The 14,982-nt window shown below is 37.4% G+C and overlaps 1 protein-coding gene across 1 annotated transcript in view; it reads left to right on the top strand.

Moving 5' to 3' along the window:
- Window positions 1–14,982, top strand: part of RPRD1B (regulation of nuclear pre-mRNA domain containing 1B) — a 50,783-nt gene that overhangs the window by 6,669 nt on the left and 29,132 nt on the right. Inside the window, exons 2-3 of the mRNA XM_006881518.1 lie at window positions 786–915; window positions 10,012–10,145. Coding sequence (XP_006881580.1) covers window positions 786–915; window positions 10,012–10,145 — 264 coding nt within the window. The remainder of the gene's footprint in view (window positions 1–785; window positions 916–10,011; window positions 10,146–14,982) is intronic.

Raw genomic sequence — 14,982 nt, forward strand, 5'->3', positions numbered from 1 at the left:
GTGTATTTATTTATCTCTTTTAAAAGAAAACTAGGACTAAAAACGTAGTGATGTAACTTTGTGATTGAGAAATTACATGCGTAGAAGTCAGAAAATTCAGTATTGTTCCCCCAAACAGTTGTAACCCAGACATATTACATGAAGTTTTTATGGGTTAATATATGGTACCATATAGAGGAATAGGAAGTACTACATCTAATATGTATAAAAGAGAATTACAGTTTTTGTGAGAGTCGTAATTTTGAATATCCAGATTTCAGACGTGTAAAACTTGAGAGAAAAAATATAGCACTAATGTGTATTTGTACTTGAGATAACTTTTGATACATCTAGAGATTCCTTTGGATCACTGACCCTGATTACTGAAATAAAGAAACATCCTCGTTATGTAATAGCATAAAGTCCTGAGAATCTACTGAAATTTAAATCTGTCTGTCTTTTAAGTATTCCTCTTTGCAGGAGAAGAAATCAAAGCCTAAGTTTTAACATATCACTTTGAAAATACTACTTATCCTTTAGAGACTTTATTTGAATTATCTGTCAATTAATTGGCCTGATTAAAATAACACAGAAATTAAGATGCCCTATCCCTACCATCTTTGGTTTGTTTTCTCAGAGACCCTCAATAAATTCCTTATTTAAAACAAAAAACCAGGCTGATAGCAACTTGGATCTTAAGTAGATAATGTGCATCTTATATTTTTTTATGAGTAGCCTATGGCAAAGAATGGTGTATTGAGAATTTCCTTGGCGTAAGTTTTTTTTTCTCTTTCTTTTTTTTCCAGCCAAATCAAATAGGAAGCTTACTTTTCTGTACTTAGCAAATGATGTCATCCAGAATAGTAAAAGGAAAGGTCCTGAATTCACTAAGGAATTTGAATCTGTCCTTGTGGATGCTTTTTCTCATGTTGCCAGGTATGTTGGGTTTTTTTTTTTCTTCCCTTTAAATGCAATACCTTTCCTCTATTTTGCTTTTTCCACCCCTGTAATACCTTTTATAAACTAAAGACTTTATGCTTTCTTTTAAAAGTTGCCAAAGCCAAGGTATGATTTTATCTTTTCTGGCCCATATGAAGTCTCAGTCCATTTTATTACTTTAAGGGAATTCAGCCTAGCACTTGAATTATGTCTTTTCCACAAATGCATTAAATTAGGATATAGCTTTCTTGAATATTATTATTTTTCTTGGTTTGACTTAGTTGTCTCATTAACTTAGAATTAAAATATCATGGCTAAACAGCTGAGTACTGCAAGTGAACTTTTCAGTAACAAAACCTTAATGAGTGTTAACTCATTTTTCAAAAATAAATGAGTTGGTTATAGCTTCATTTTTCTTTTTTTTTCCTTGTGGCTATCTAGTGTACTAAAAAACAGTTATCATTACCATATTTTCAAAGTTGGTAGTTATTAGTGTGGTAGTAAATGCTCTGGCTCTGTTATATTAACTCTCTATTATTCCTGTACTTTGTGGCAAAGAGGAAGGGAGCATGGTGCATATTTATAGCTAGTGTCATAGAAGGCATAACTTTGATTAAAACATTTATAGATCACTGTTACTTAACAAAAACTGCTTTCTATAGATACAAACTATGTACCAAGGAGGAACAAAGAAAATCTTGCAATTTTTCAGTAAAGCATAACTAAGTAACCACGATGTGGTGGTGGTAGTGATGGTGGTATTCCATCGAGTCAGAACTGATCAATAGCTGACCCACCAATGAGTTTTCAGAGGCATTAAATTACATAGGTAGAGATTAACCATCCTTCTCCTTCGGAGCAACTTGTGGATTTGAACCATGTGCCTTTGAGATTGTAGTACAGCTTCTTACAACTAGGCCACCAGAGTTCCCTAAGTAAACATAGAAGAAGAAAGAAAAAAAGTCTTTACTGAAGGAAATCTGAGAAGGTAAAAAGACCAGTGGATTAAAGAAAAATAGTTTGAGGTCTAAAGTATAAATTGGAAGATAAATTCAGCATGCCATAAAGGAATTGGAAAGCTTGAAGAAACAAAATCAGAAATTCAAAAGAAAACATTGAAATGTAGCTTTCTGGACCTGGGAAAAAATTTTCATTTATTTGTCAACTGCATAACTCTTACTGAACATGGACTTTGAGGAAGCATCAACTTGTAAAAATACTTACTCTTCCTAAAAAGAAGTTTAAAAAAGACTGCTAGATTAACTACTTGAAATTTGAGAGATGTTTTACTTTGATGAAATTCAGTACGTACTTTCATTATGTTGGATGCATCTCTTGTCTTGAATACTGAGTTACCTGTCGACATTACTTAACTTTTGGATCCCCTGCTTCCTACTTGGTTGAAAAGGGGATGATGCAATGTGCTCATTAGAGTTATGAGGCTAAAGTAAGACATGTTCAGAGAAAAAAACAAGCCAAAGCCAGTGTTCATCAAATTCATTCCAACTCAGAGACCCTATGGGACAGAATAGAACTATCCCATAGGCTTTCTAAGGCTCTAAACGTTATAGAAATAAACTGTCGGAAAGCTCTGGTGGCCTAGTGGCAAGAAGATGTGCTGCAATCCCAGAGGTGCACGGTTCAAGGAGGAACAATCTTGATCAGTCGGGTCTGATTTGACGGTGTACACACACACACACACACAAAATAATAAAAAAAAAAAAAATTTAAAAAAAAAAAGAAGAAGAAATAAACTGTCAAATCTTTCTCTTGCACAGTGTGTTGGGTTCAAACCACTGACCTTTCAGGTAACAGCTGAGTGCTTACCCAGTGTTCTGCCAAGGCTGATCTATATGTTTGAAAGTACCTAGTCAAATTTGTAATCTGCTCATTCCCTGGACTATATTAGAGTATAAACTTTAAAAAAATAAAGGTCATTTTGGTCTTGTTTATTGCTGTATCTGAAACACCTCATGAAATGTCTCTTAGAAGGTTGCTGTGTAGCTTTAGGGGTGCCATTTATGCAGCTCATCGTGAATGGAGCTGTGCCCAAGGGCAGAGCAGGCACTCAATAAATACTTGTTGAATGAGTTCATTAATTGAGAGTTCTAGAAATTGGCTGGAAGAATTTCCTGTGGGGCCAGTAGACCTAGTACTTGTATTTAAAAATTAGTCAACAAGCGTTAGCTGGCTTCAAACAACAAAGGGTGAGGAAAAGAACGTGGGCAATACTGCAGTTAAAAACACTGTTTTTACTTGGTGCTATCTTAAAAATCTATCCAAGAAAAAAAAATTTAAAAAAAAATCTATCCAAGAGGCAGGTTTGGTAGACTCCATGGCACTATGGAGAAAATACTCGTCTTTCTTGGGAGAACAACAGCAATAAAAGTCTGATGCCTTTGTTAACATTCTTCTAGTTCTTTTAAAAGAGCCTGGTACTTCAGTGTTTAAGTGCTTGTCTGCTAACCCAGAAAGTTAGTGGTATGAACCCAACAGCAGGTCATAGAAAGAAAAGACCTGGGAATCTGCTTCAGTAAAGATTCAGCCTAGGAAATCTAATGGGGCAAATCACTGGAAGTCAGAATTGATAGCACACAACAAATGGTCCTGTATGCCTATTTGTGGGACCACTTGTGTTTTCAGGCTTCCTCCCCAAAGAAAATCTTAACAATTTAAGTGGCTGATGTACCTCAAGCAGCAGCACAAGTACTTTAATGAAACATGAAGGAGTTGAGCCGTTAATATTTAGTAACATTCATTTGAAACATCTTTATAATAACCTCTTATTTCCCTCACCACACTCTACATTGCTCTCTCACATACATATCACACACACACCCACTAAAGCAAACAAACCCACCCTTCAAGTCAAAGAAAACTGCCACCCTCACAAGAGAGATTTTTACTAACATTAATTAACCATATTGAAAGCTGCTTTTCCATACAAGTGCAGTCTTACTTTCTTTCTGTTTGGAAATGGTGCATTTCATTTTGTTTCAGCATGTTCTGAATGGTTTTTATATTCTGAGTATTGATCAACATACTAGGGAACAAGTTAGGAAAAGACAAATGAACAAAGTACTTTCCGAGAGTAATCATAAGGGCATAATTAAGTAGAACTGTATTCTAGAGTGAGTGGGGTGGAGCAGAGTCTCTTCTGATCATTGAAGACCTCAAGAAGGAAATGACACTGTGAGGTAATGGTACAAATTAGGAACAGTTATTTGTCTTGGAGGGAGGGAGATTGAAGTTTTGTCTCACATATTTTGGGCAGTTTGTTAGGAGAGGCTATTGGATTATTCCTTAGAAAGGAACATCATGATTGGAAAGGTAGAGTGGAGGGTCGGTGAAGGAGAGGAAAACTCAACAAAATGGATTGACACGGTGACTGAAGTAAAGGGATCGAGAGTGTCAGATGATTAGGATGACAGGATAGGACAGAGTTCACGTCTGCTGTTCATTGTTCATACAGTTGCTGTGAGTTGTACTTGACTTGATGGCACATAACAAAGGCAGTAATAATATTGGCATGTTATGAGAAACAAAATGAAGATTGATGTGGTCAGAACATAGTGAACAAAGGTTAGAATATATTGAACAAAAGGGAACATAGCATCAGAAAAGTAGGCAGGTATCATTCACATAGATTCCTGTAAGCTTTAACAGTATTTTATTGTAATGGAATGTCAGAGAAGGACTTGAAGCAGGGAAATTAATGTATTTTAGATAGATTGTTCCCAGTGTGGAGAATATTTTGCAGAGGTTAAGAGGAAAACTGGTCAGTGAGTTTGGAAGCTGAAGAAGAATGACTTGGACTCAGAAGCACAAAATGGTAATAGCATACATATTGAATGCTTATTTTGTGGATGAATTTGGGAACATTTTTTCCCATATGAGATTTGATTGTGCTAGTGGAGGTTGATGGTGAGAGAAAAATCAGATTGCTTACAGGTTTTGACAGGAGTATAAATGTTGATAGTGCCATTTACTGAGATGAAGAATAGGATAAAGATTTGGTAGAGTTTTGTTTTGGTCATGCTGGTTTTAGAATACTTCTGTATATCCATTGGTGGCACTTGTATATAAGAACAAGGCTACTAATAAATAGGTTGGTAGCTCGAAGCCCCCCAGAGGTGCCTGGTAAGAAAGACCTGGCAGTCTGCTTCTGAAAGGTTACAGTTTAGAGAAACTCATGGGGTACAGGGCTGTCTCCCCAGGTAGGATTGCTGTGAGTCACAGTATGTGGTTCCAGCGGATTGTTAGATAACCCCCAGGAGAGCTACAGAGGGGGAGAATTGCCTGAAGGTCACGAGAGAAGTTGTGGAGACATAAAGTTGGATGTTAACGTCATTCAAATTCAAACTCACTGCTGTTAAGTTGATTCCAATTTATAGTGATCCTCTTACCAACTTTCCAAGGCTATAAATTATAATGTGAGGAGACAGGTCATCTTTCTCCCACGGTTTTCAACTGCTACAAATGCATGACCTTTGGGTTAGCAGCTCAGCTCACCACAGACTATGCCACCAGCGCTCCCTTGATATTTATTGTTATACCAGCAGTTCTCAAGACAACCCCTAGGTTTGGTGACTCACACAGAAGACTCTCAGAACCTCGTCGCCTTCATAACCTTGACTTTTTTTTTACTTAAAGTTTTATTTTTTTAAAGTTTTGTACATTCAGTGATTTATTTCCTTTTTAAAAATTCTGTTTTGTTCATGATGATGACTGTAACTTTATGGGGAAAGGACACAAAGCAAAAACAGGGCAAAGGCACCAGGGCATGAAGTCCAGAGGAATCCAAACATAAGCATCTCAGAGTTCTTTGCTAGTGAGTCACACATAGCCGCTTAATTCTTCAGTCTCAAATTGAGATGTGTGTGAAATGTTGTCTGTCACTTAGTGAAGACTCTGCCCATGGTTGTATTTGATCAGGGTTGGTCATGTAGACACACTCTGTATGATATGTACCAAAATCCAGACCTGTAGAATGAAAGTATGTAGTCAGCATAAACTATATTATTTGCACAAATAGTTTAGAGACAACAAGCCACCCTTATCAGTTAAAGAATGGTGAGAACACTCTTTAACATCCCCAGCATTTGACCCCCACCTTGCAGATAGGCCTTTCTGCAGGATAGAGGCCTCAGACTTGCTGTGCTAACTCTTGTATGCTCAGTTGTCAGACAGTTCGGTTTTCACAATACATGAAGTACTTACTATAGGAAGTGCTGAGAATACTAAGAAAGAATTCCTGCACTTATTAGGCCTTCTATAGGTCTGTCGTGTGTGGAATCAGATACAGAAAACCGTAAGTTGAAGTAGATGTACCAAAGGCATTCTGTAGAGCTTCAGAGGAAGACAAGGCCCCAGGCTGGCTTGGTAACGCTCCAGATGTCCAGCTGACAGTTCAGGCAGAGGGTTTGTATGTACACACAGACAGACATGTATTTTCATTTTCATCTAACTAAACATGTATTTTCATCTGTTAAGATCAAATTTATTATCTCTTGGAAAAGTGAGCAGCAGCAATTTATAAAATTATAATCCATTTTTATTTTTTTAGAATAAATTTTAGTTATTTGTAAAGTTAATCAGATTAAAAATATGTACCTGCGACATTGTGTTCAATGTAATATTATATGTACCTTTTTAGTCATCCAGGTTTTTTATAGACACAGTAAAAGGTTTTGGACCTTTTTCACTAAATGATTTCTCCATTTAATATGGAGTCAGAGAGCTCCTTCAATTATGAAGATACTTCATTGATTTAATTGTATCTGATTTTTCATCTTTAAGTGAAGTAGCTTTCAGCTAACGAGCTACTTAATTTAAAACAATCTGTTAATAAAAGAGTCTTGAATGTTTCGTCTGTGATTTTGAGACTTATATAGCAAAACTTTGATTTATTCTACTGCTCAAGGAAATGTCCTGTATTGATCAGTTGCCTTTACTAATTAAACTAGAGCCATTCCTCCTCCCATTTTTGGCTTTGGAGTTTAGGAGTTAAAACCCACCAAGTCCATTGACCATCAAATTCATAGCAACCCTCCACTGAGTTTCTGTAAATCTTAACAGGAGCAAATCTCTCCAAGGATTGACTGGTTAATTTGAACTTTGAACTTGAGCCCTTTGAAAAGGTTTTGTGGTTATAACACATTTGAACATAATTGTATAATTAGTACTGAAGTTATACTCAAGAGTAACTCTTACACTTAATTCAGTTCAAAATCTCTCCAGGAATTGTGAACAGTAGGTGGGTGGATGTTTTTAAAACAAAATCTTTGATAAGTTCTGATTGATTCATCTTTTTTTTTAAAGTGATGTTGAATTCTGCAGAGACCATATTTTAAAGATAGCAACTGGTTAAGTTTTGAGGTTGGTTGGGTTGTCTTTTTTTTTTTTTTTTTTTCATTTGGTTTTATAACTCCTTCTGACATGAATTTGATCACATCAGGGACTTCCTATTGTCTGTAGGATGAAGACCCTGTGCTTTGACACTGAGGGGCTTTTATAAGCTAACTGATTCGCTACCCCACCAGATTCTTCTCCTGTTTTCTCATACACCACATTCACTTTCACCACCTGACGTTACTTGTCACTTCTTCCTCTTTGCCCTGTTCTTTGGGAGGGTTAGCCATTCAGAGAGGAGATGGTATGAACAAAGGTACGTGGAGGAGAGGGAAAACAAGCTCTGAGTTGAAAATTGCTGATGGTTTAGTGCTGGTAGAATGTGAAGGCTCAGGAAGAATATGCAAAGATGAGGCTGGAGAGATCAGATCCTAGCGATCAGAACCCAGATTATTCTTTGTATTCCAAGTATAGTAATCCATAAATCCCTTCATTGAGTAAGCAGGTGAGTGCTGAGTACATGTCGGTATGAATGACCTTGATGTAATGAGATGATTATTGAAAATAACTGGATGACCTTAAACCTGTGTAAGACTTGCCAAAAGATAGTATAATTTGATAAATATATCTTACATTGGTTCTGAAGCATATTGCAATGCAGGAGAACGATAAATCCCTGCCTTAGGGCAAAATACCTCTAGATGGAAAGAATGTGTAACCAACAATTAAGCTATACAGCCTAAAGGAAGGAAATGGCCTGGGGAAATAGTAAAGAGATTTAGAGTTGATAGGTGCCTGGATTATGACTCATAGTGTGACCCTGTGAACAACAGATCTGAACTCTGTCCTATCCTGACACCTGCAAGCCCATTGCTGTGTCAGTCCACCTGGTTGAGAGTTTTCCTCTGCTTCACTGACCCTCCACCTTTCCAAGCATGATGTCCCTCTCCAAGGAATAACCTCCTAGCAGCATGCCAAGGTGAAGGAAGGATTCGCCCGCAAGAAGATGCTGTTTGGATATAGATCACTGAGTGAAACATGAGTTCAGTGGCTCTAAACAGTAGACCTGGAGGAGAGGGAATGAGCATGGCATGATCTGGGGAAATAAAGTTCTAAGCAACAAGAACTATAATGGTAAAGGCCCTGAGACAAGAGGGCAGTGTAAGCCATTGAGGAAAGAGGAGGTGAGGCCAGAGAAATAAAGGACTGTCTTGAAAACAGCTGTATAACTTTATACATAAGTCTTTTGGAGACAAGACTAACCATTAGAAGTTTTGAGCAAAGGAGGGACGTGACCTCACTAAACAGCAGCTAAAATGATATTTTTTTAGTAGATTATAGGAGGGCAGAGGTGAGAGCAAAGCAGCCAGCAGTGGCTAGAAATCAGGCAAGAGATGGCAGTATCTTAGACCAGGTTGATAGCAGAGGAAGAGGTGAGTTAATTTATTTCTGAATGTTTTAAAGATAGAATAAAAAGTGTTATCACAAATAGTAAATAATTAGATCTTGTAACAGAATCCCCCTCCCCTTTAAACCCTCACCTCTGAATAAGGGAAAAAAGTTGAACAGAAAAAAGAATTAATTTTTGTGTACCATGATTTAGTTAGTCATTTGGCTCCAATTCAGTGAAATTTGCTACTTTAATAATCCATAAGTAATAAAATTGGACCAGGCTAGGCTGAAACCCCATCTTACCTCAGAGTATTAAAATAAGCTTTAGAAAAATACTATAAAGGTTGAAGGTGGATAACATTCCCGTCTCAAATTAATTTGGTATGGCTTCTTCTTGAAGTTCCTATAAAAAATACTTGACTCAGAAGGCTAAGATGTAGTGGTATCTTGTTTAAAGTCATTGACTATCCCAACAGTTTGGTCGATGCTCAGCATTTCAATTGAAACTGCTCATCTGCTTGCTGTTTGAGGTTTTATGGTAGGGCAGCTGATTCACATTAAGTGCTAGTTGTTGTCATCTCATTGAAATATATTGTTTAAAAGGAATATGTCAGTTAAAAAAAGACCCAACTACCTTTCAGATATAAACCACAAAGGACTTATTGCCGATATGTTTAAAAGTTATCTCTTCAGTTGAATAAAAGTGCACACCTAAAAAGTGAAAGAAAAAAAAAGTTATCTCTTAAGATACAATGTAAATACGGAATACAGACTTAGTCCAGAATTAAAATAATAATTAAATAGTTCAATTAGAGTTGAGGTCAGTTTGGACATGTGTGTTGACATGCTCACGCTCTCTCTCTTGAATTGTTGGTGTGTTTGTATTGATGACTTATATAGTTAATTTACCTCCACTTTAAACATTGGAATTTATTGTGTTCATTTCATTCTAACCTTAAAAGTTTTGGCTCACTTTCATTTCCAGCAGAATGTCTCCTTAAAAAGCAAGTCATCACAACTGATGATACCAATTTCTTATTAATTCTCTGTAAAATCAGCTATTGACTTTTTTCTCTATTTCCCTTTCAAAGGGAGGAGGAAGAAGGAAAAAAAGATTATTTCTATGATATAATCTTACTCTCTTCCCCACCCACCACAGGAAGAATGTGATTTCCGGTCAAGCTGGGTATCCAAATGTCACAACATGTGCCTTACTCTTCTTCTGTTTTTAAATACGTAAATCATTTTGTCAGTTTTTTGCTTTTTTTTTTTTTAAAGTAGGTCTGTCCTGATTAAAAACAAAAGTAATCTTTAAGCTTATATATCTATCTTTTCATCTTTTCTGGGCAGAGAGGCAGATGAAGGCTGTAAAAAACCCTTAGAAAGATTGCTGAACATCTGGCAAGAAAGAAGTGTGTATGGCGGCGAGTTCATACAGCAGCTGAAGCTGTCTATGGAGGACTCCAAGAGCCCTCCCCCCAAAGGTAGACACATCACCACATGTTTACAGCTCTTGGTCTTTGCCTGCTTTCGAATCAAATGTGAAAAGCTGCAGTGGGGGTTGCTGTGAACCACCAACGATTGTATGATTCTTCAGAGAGATGATCATGAATGATGGTGAGAATTTATGTGGTGCTTGCAGTGTGCAGGCCTGGGTCTAGTACTCATGCTTCCCGTCATCCCACACCCTAACGTGGGCTTGGTATTCTTGTCTCACTCCTGCTTTTCAAAGACTTCTTGCCCAAGGGGGAGGAATAACAGAATTTTTCTGCTGAAGTGATCTAAAAAAGTATTCAAGACTAAGTAAGGTTTTTGTCCTCGCTTTGCCATTAATTATAGAATCTTGGACCCTAAGCCCTTCTACAACTTCATTAAACATTTACACTGCTTTTGGACTATACTTTTGTAGTTGTTGGCTTGCTGCCTAAAACTGATTTTGGTTTTTATTGAACCCAAGATATCTTCAGAAAACATATATGTGTGAATTCTACTAAGTCCCTCATAGCATTTTATTTTATTTCCTCTTTAAAGACTAGTAATAAGGTCAAATACTGTTTGGTTGTTTGGCTTTGGGCTAGCTGTGATTTAACTCAAGTTTCTAAGACATTTTTCTGAGGTTTTGATATGCTCTGATGGCATACACTCTCATTTTCTGGAGGTAACAGTATTAATTTTTTTTTTTTTTGGCAGTGGTTGGGGTAGTAGAGACTTTTTATAATCTAAACTAGTCCCTTTTCCAGATTCTTCTAATGCCATTTCCTTAAAAGCACACTGTGTTCCTTGGCCACAGTGACTCACTAGCAGTTTCCCCTTGGATTGTTCAGTTGGTAGCTCTTCCTTTGTATCTGCTGTTACCTGTGTCTGCAGTGTTCTCATGCCCCCTCCCTGTATGTTGAACTTACTCTTCAAGAATGCAGCTCTGGTTCCGACGGCTCCACTAGCTCCTTTGAGCTTATATAACCATTCAACCATACTCTCCTTGGTCTCCTGGTATTTCATGCCGGTCTGTGGTATAGTACACAGCCATGATTGGCATACACAACAGTATCATTCATTCAGTAGCTCTTTATTGTATATAAGAACTGCCAAAGTTCTTAAGAGCTCTTCATGTCTAAGATTATATGCATTTTGAGGTTAGGTAGTTTTTCCATGAAACTGAAGATTTGAGACTTTGTCAAGAGTGGCATAAGTGCTTACAGACTGTAGGCTGTTGTTTTAGAGTTGATAGAAAACAATTATGGATGATTTTGGCTGTAGCTTCTGAAAAGCAAGATGGTTTTTACTTTGGATTCTAGTCATATTTATATTGGGTCCTTTGGAGCTATTTTATACAACTTTGAGGAATTCTCCACCATTCTTTTCTCTCCTCTGCTTTGGAATTCATTGGTAAACAGTACTGATCCCCCACTCCCACCCCATCACCCTCCACTTTTGCAGGTAGGAGAGTGCTCTAAAGAGGATGTTTTATACTAAATGTTGAGTTTGAATTCAGTAAGCATTTGTTGCTCAGTGTTTTGAGTAAAGACCTGTGCTTTACGAGAGGGGGGGAAGAGGAGGGAGAAATAGTTCTGCACTCAAGGAAAGCCAGGCTGATTAGGAATTTGTGGCAATAGTAGATTTCAAAACAGCTCCATGGAGTTGGTGAATTTTTTTATTCTAAACATTAACATAGGCAATATCTATGTGAAACAAACTAATTTAAAGAAAATGTCTCTTTTTCTGTTCTGGAAAGATGAAAACAAGGACCAAAAAGTTCCTGTGTCCATGTGTATTAGTCCAAGCTTGCTCTACTTCTTATCATTATCCTCTTGGGATTCGAGTTATGCAATTTTTTTTCCTTGCTATCAGAATATTTTGCACAGTCCTTTCAAAATGTCAATGAGTTCTCTGTAGGTTTATTTCCAAATTTGAATACTCTTTTCATAATCCAGCTCTGATTCACAGATAATTCTTCATACAACTTCAGAGTTTACCTTGGATGTAAAAGATCCTATGGAGAATAAATGATTTAAGGAATTCAGTTTTACAGCTGCCTATTTCTTAAAGTAGAGTTGGTGCAGGTGGTACAAACCGTTAACATGCATGGCTGCTAAATGAAGCTTGGAGATTTGCATCTACCCAGGGGCTGCTGCCAGAGGAAGACCTGGCAGCCTGTTTCCTCACAGTCTCAGCCTTTGAAATGCTGTAGAACACGGTTCTGCTCCTCATACACATGGGGTTGCCAAGAATTAGAGTCATCTTTCTGTGAGGTGTTGCACCATTAGCATAAAGAGCCCAAAGCCTCTGTGCCTCTTTGAACTCGCCAGTGACCCCTTGGAAGAAAGCTGGGCTAGTCCTTTCTAACAACGTGGCTAAAAAATGTGAGATGTCATTGCCACTAAGGAACACCTAAGTTGTACTTGCTTCAAGACAGATTTATTTGTTTCTTGATATTTTATGAGTTAATCAGTACTTCTTGCCAGCAACAGAATTCAAAGGCTTTAGTTCTTTTTCAGTCGTCATTAATTATTTTCCAGCTTTCACATGCATACAAAGCAATTGCAAATCTCATGGCTTGGTACCTTAGTCTTAAACAGACATCCTTGCTCTTTAACTCTTTTAAAGGAGATCCTTGACAGCTGATTTGCCTAGTGAAACTTGTCATGTTATCTTGATGGCTGCTACCATGAATTTTGAGGGTGGATCTAAATAAAATTAAATCCTTGGGAACATCGGATTTTCCCCCCCATCTGTCATATCATGCTTGACATTGCCTATTGGTCCAGTCATGAGGATTTTGTTTTCTTGATGTTGAAGTGTAATTCATACTGAAGGATATAGTCTGATTTTCTTCAGTAAGTGCTTCAAGTACTCTTCACTGTCAGCATGCAAGATTCTGTCGTTTGTACAGCACAAGTTCTTAATGAATCTTCCTCTAATCTTAATGAGTCCTCTTTAGTAGTCCAACTTTTCAAATTGTTCAGGTTACAGATTGAATAGTTACAGAGAAAGGGTACAACCCTGACACATTCTTTTTGTCATTTTAAACCATGCAACATCTCCCTGTTCAGTTTGAACAGCTGCTGCTTAGTCTATATACATGTTTAGCATGAGCACAAATAAGTGCTCTGGAATTCCCCTTTTTCTCAAAACTACTCATAATTTATTATAATCCACACAGTTGAACGCTTTTGCATACTCAAACACAAGTAAACATCTTTCTGATATTTTCTGCTTTCAGCCAAGATCCATCTGACATCAGAACTGATATCCCTTGTTTCATATCATCTTCTGAATCCAGATTGAAGTTCAAAAGAAATAGTCATTTTATTCAAATAGAGATCACTCATGCATTGGAACCTCAAACCCAAATTGATCTGAGATCTGACTTTAAAGCATATATTCTTCACAGTGTACTTTTCCCTAAAAACACATAGATTCAACAGATTTTAATTATAACAAGTATTTGTGAGCAAGGTACACAGTTTTCCTATTCAAAACATGGGTCTGAACTCCAGCTTCCTTGCTGTAGGACCTTGAACCCCATATGATCTCTCTGAATCTCAGATTCCTCACTGTGCAGTAATGCCTAATAATAAGTTGGTTGTGAGGGTTACTTGAGACAGTGCATAGGTAGGATGTTAGCATGCCCAAGTTTCACTTGGTCCAGTTCTGGACTCAGCCTTTTAGTCCAGTGAGACGATCAGGTCAGTAGCTTTTAGAACTGTGCCTCAGTAAGTTAGCAAGTGTAGGTGTTGTTAGCCTTGTATTTGTTACTTGCCCACGTATGTATACAATTCCTGTGTAAGACCACTGTTCTGAAAATATAAGGTTTACACACAGATGGGAAGGGAAAGTGATGAGAGTAAAAACTGATAGATAATAGACACTAAGATAGGTGAAGGCAAAGCAGTATACTATAAGAGATTGATCAGACATTGTTTATAGTTAGTTGTAATTCATGTTATAAAACAAAATGTGATAAAAAGCCCAAAATGTGTACGAGGGATTGAAAAACCAACATGATTTGTAAATTTTCACTCAGATGGCAAAACAAATAAGTCTTTTATGTGTCAGACAAGGAACAAAGGGGGGGAAAGCTGTTGAAACAATATTATTGATTCTTTTCTAATTATAAAAATAATCTGTTAAGTTGTGTGGGTTTGGTTTTTTTAAAGTCCCAGACAATTTCAAGTTGAGCCTTTAGAAAATCCAGTTATATATGTAGATGACTATGTTTTGTAATGTGCTTTGGAAGCATTTAAGCAAATTTTTTACCTTAAAAGTAGCTTTATGCTCTGTAATAGTGTCTGAAATTCTGCCACAATTAGGACTCCAATCAGCACGTTGTAAACCCTTATGTAATAGGATTACTTGATGACCCCCTGTAGACCCAGGGATAGGACGCAGAATAAAACAGAAAATGTGTGCAATATGAAGACAGAGGAACACTGGCCTCCACCAGTAGTGTTTCCCTACATGTAGACAAGGCGGGTGAGTGAATGAGGGAGAAATACAAACTTCACACTGCTCTCTAATCAGTTCCAACTCACAGTGCCTCTCCTTGAGGTTTGAGGCTGTGATCTTTCCGTGAATAGACTGCCTGCCCACCTTTTCCCCATGATGCTCCTGGTAGAGTCGGTTAGCCACCCGGAACGTAAGACACTAGGCCACTGGAGCTCCTTTGCGGTAACAGAAGGGAGTATTAAATACTATCATCAGAGGCTGAGGTGATAGGGAAATGGTGCTTTATCTTAAATTCAAAGCATACTGAAATAGGTTCTTTCAGAGGCTGTCTCATAGACTGAAAATATTAGACAGCCTGAGCAGTAACTCTTACCA

The sequence above is a fragment of the Elephantulus edwardii genome, unplaced genomic scaffold, assembly GCF_000299155.1.
Source record: "Elephantulus edwardii isolate Elephantulus edwardi_28Jun2011 unplaced genomic scaffold, EleEdw1.0 scaffold00015, whole genome shotgun sequence".
Lineage (NCBI taxonomy): Eukaryota > Metazoa > Chordata > Mammalia > Macroscelidea > Macroscelididae > Elephantulus > Elephantulus edwardii.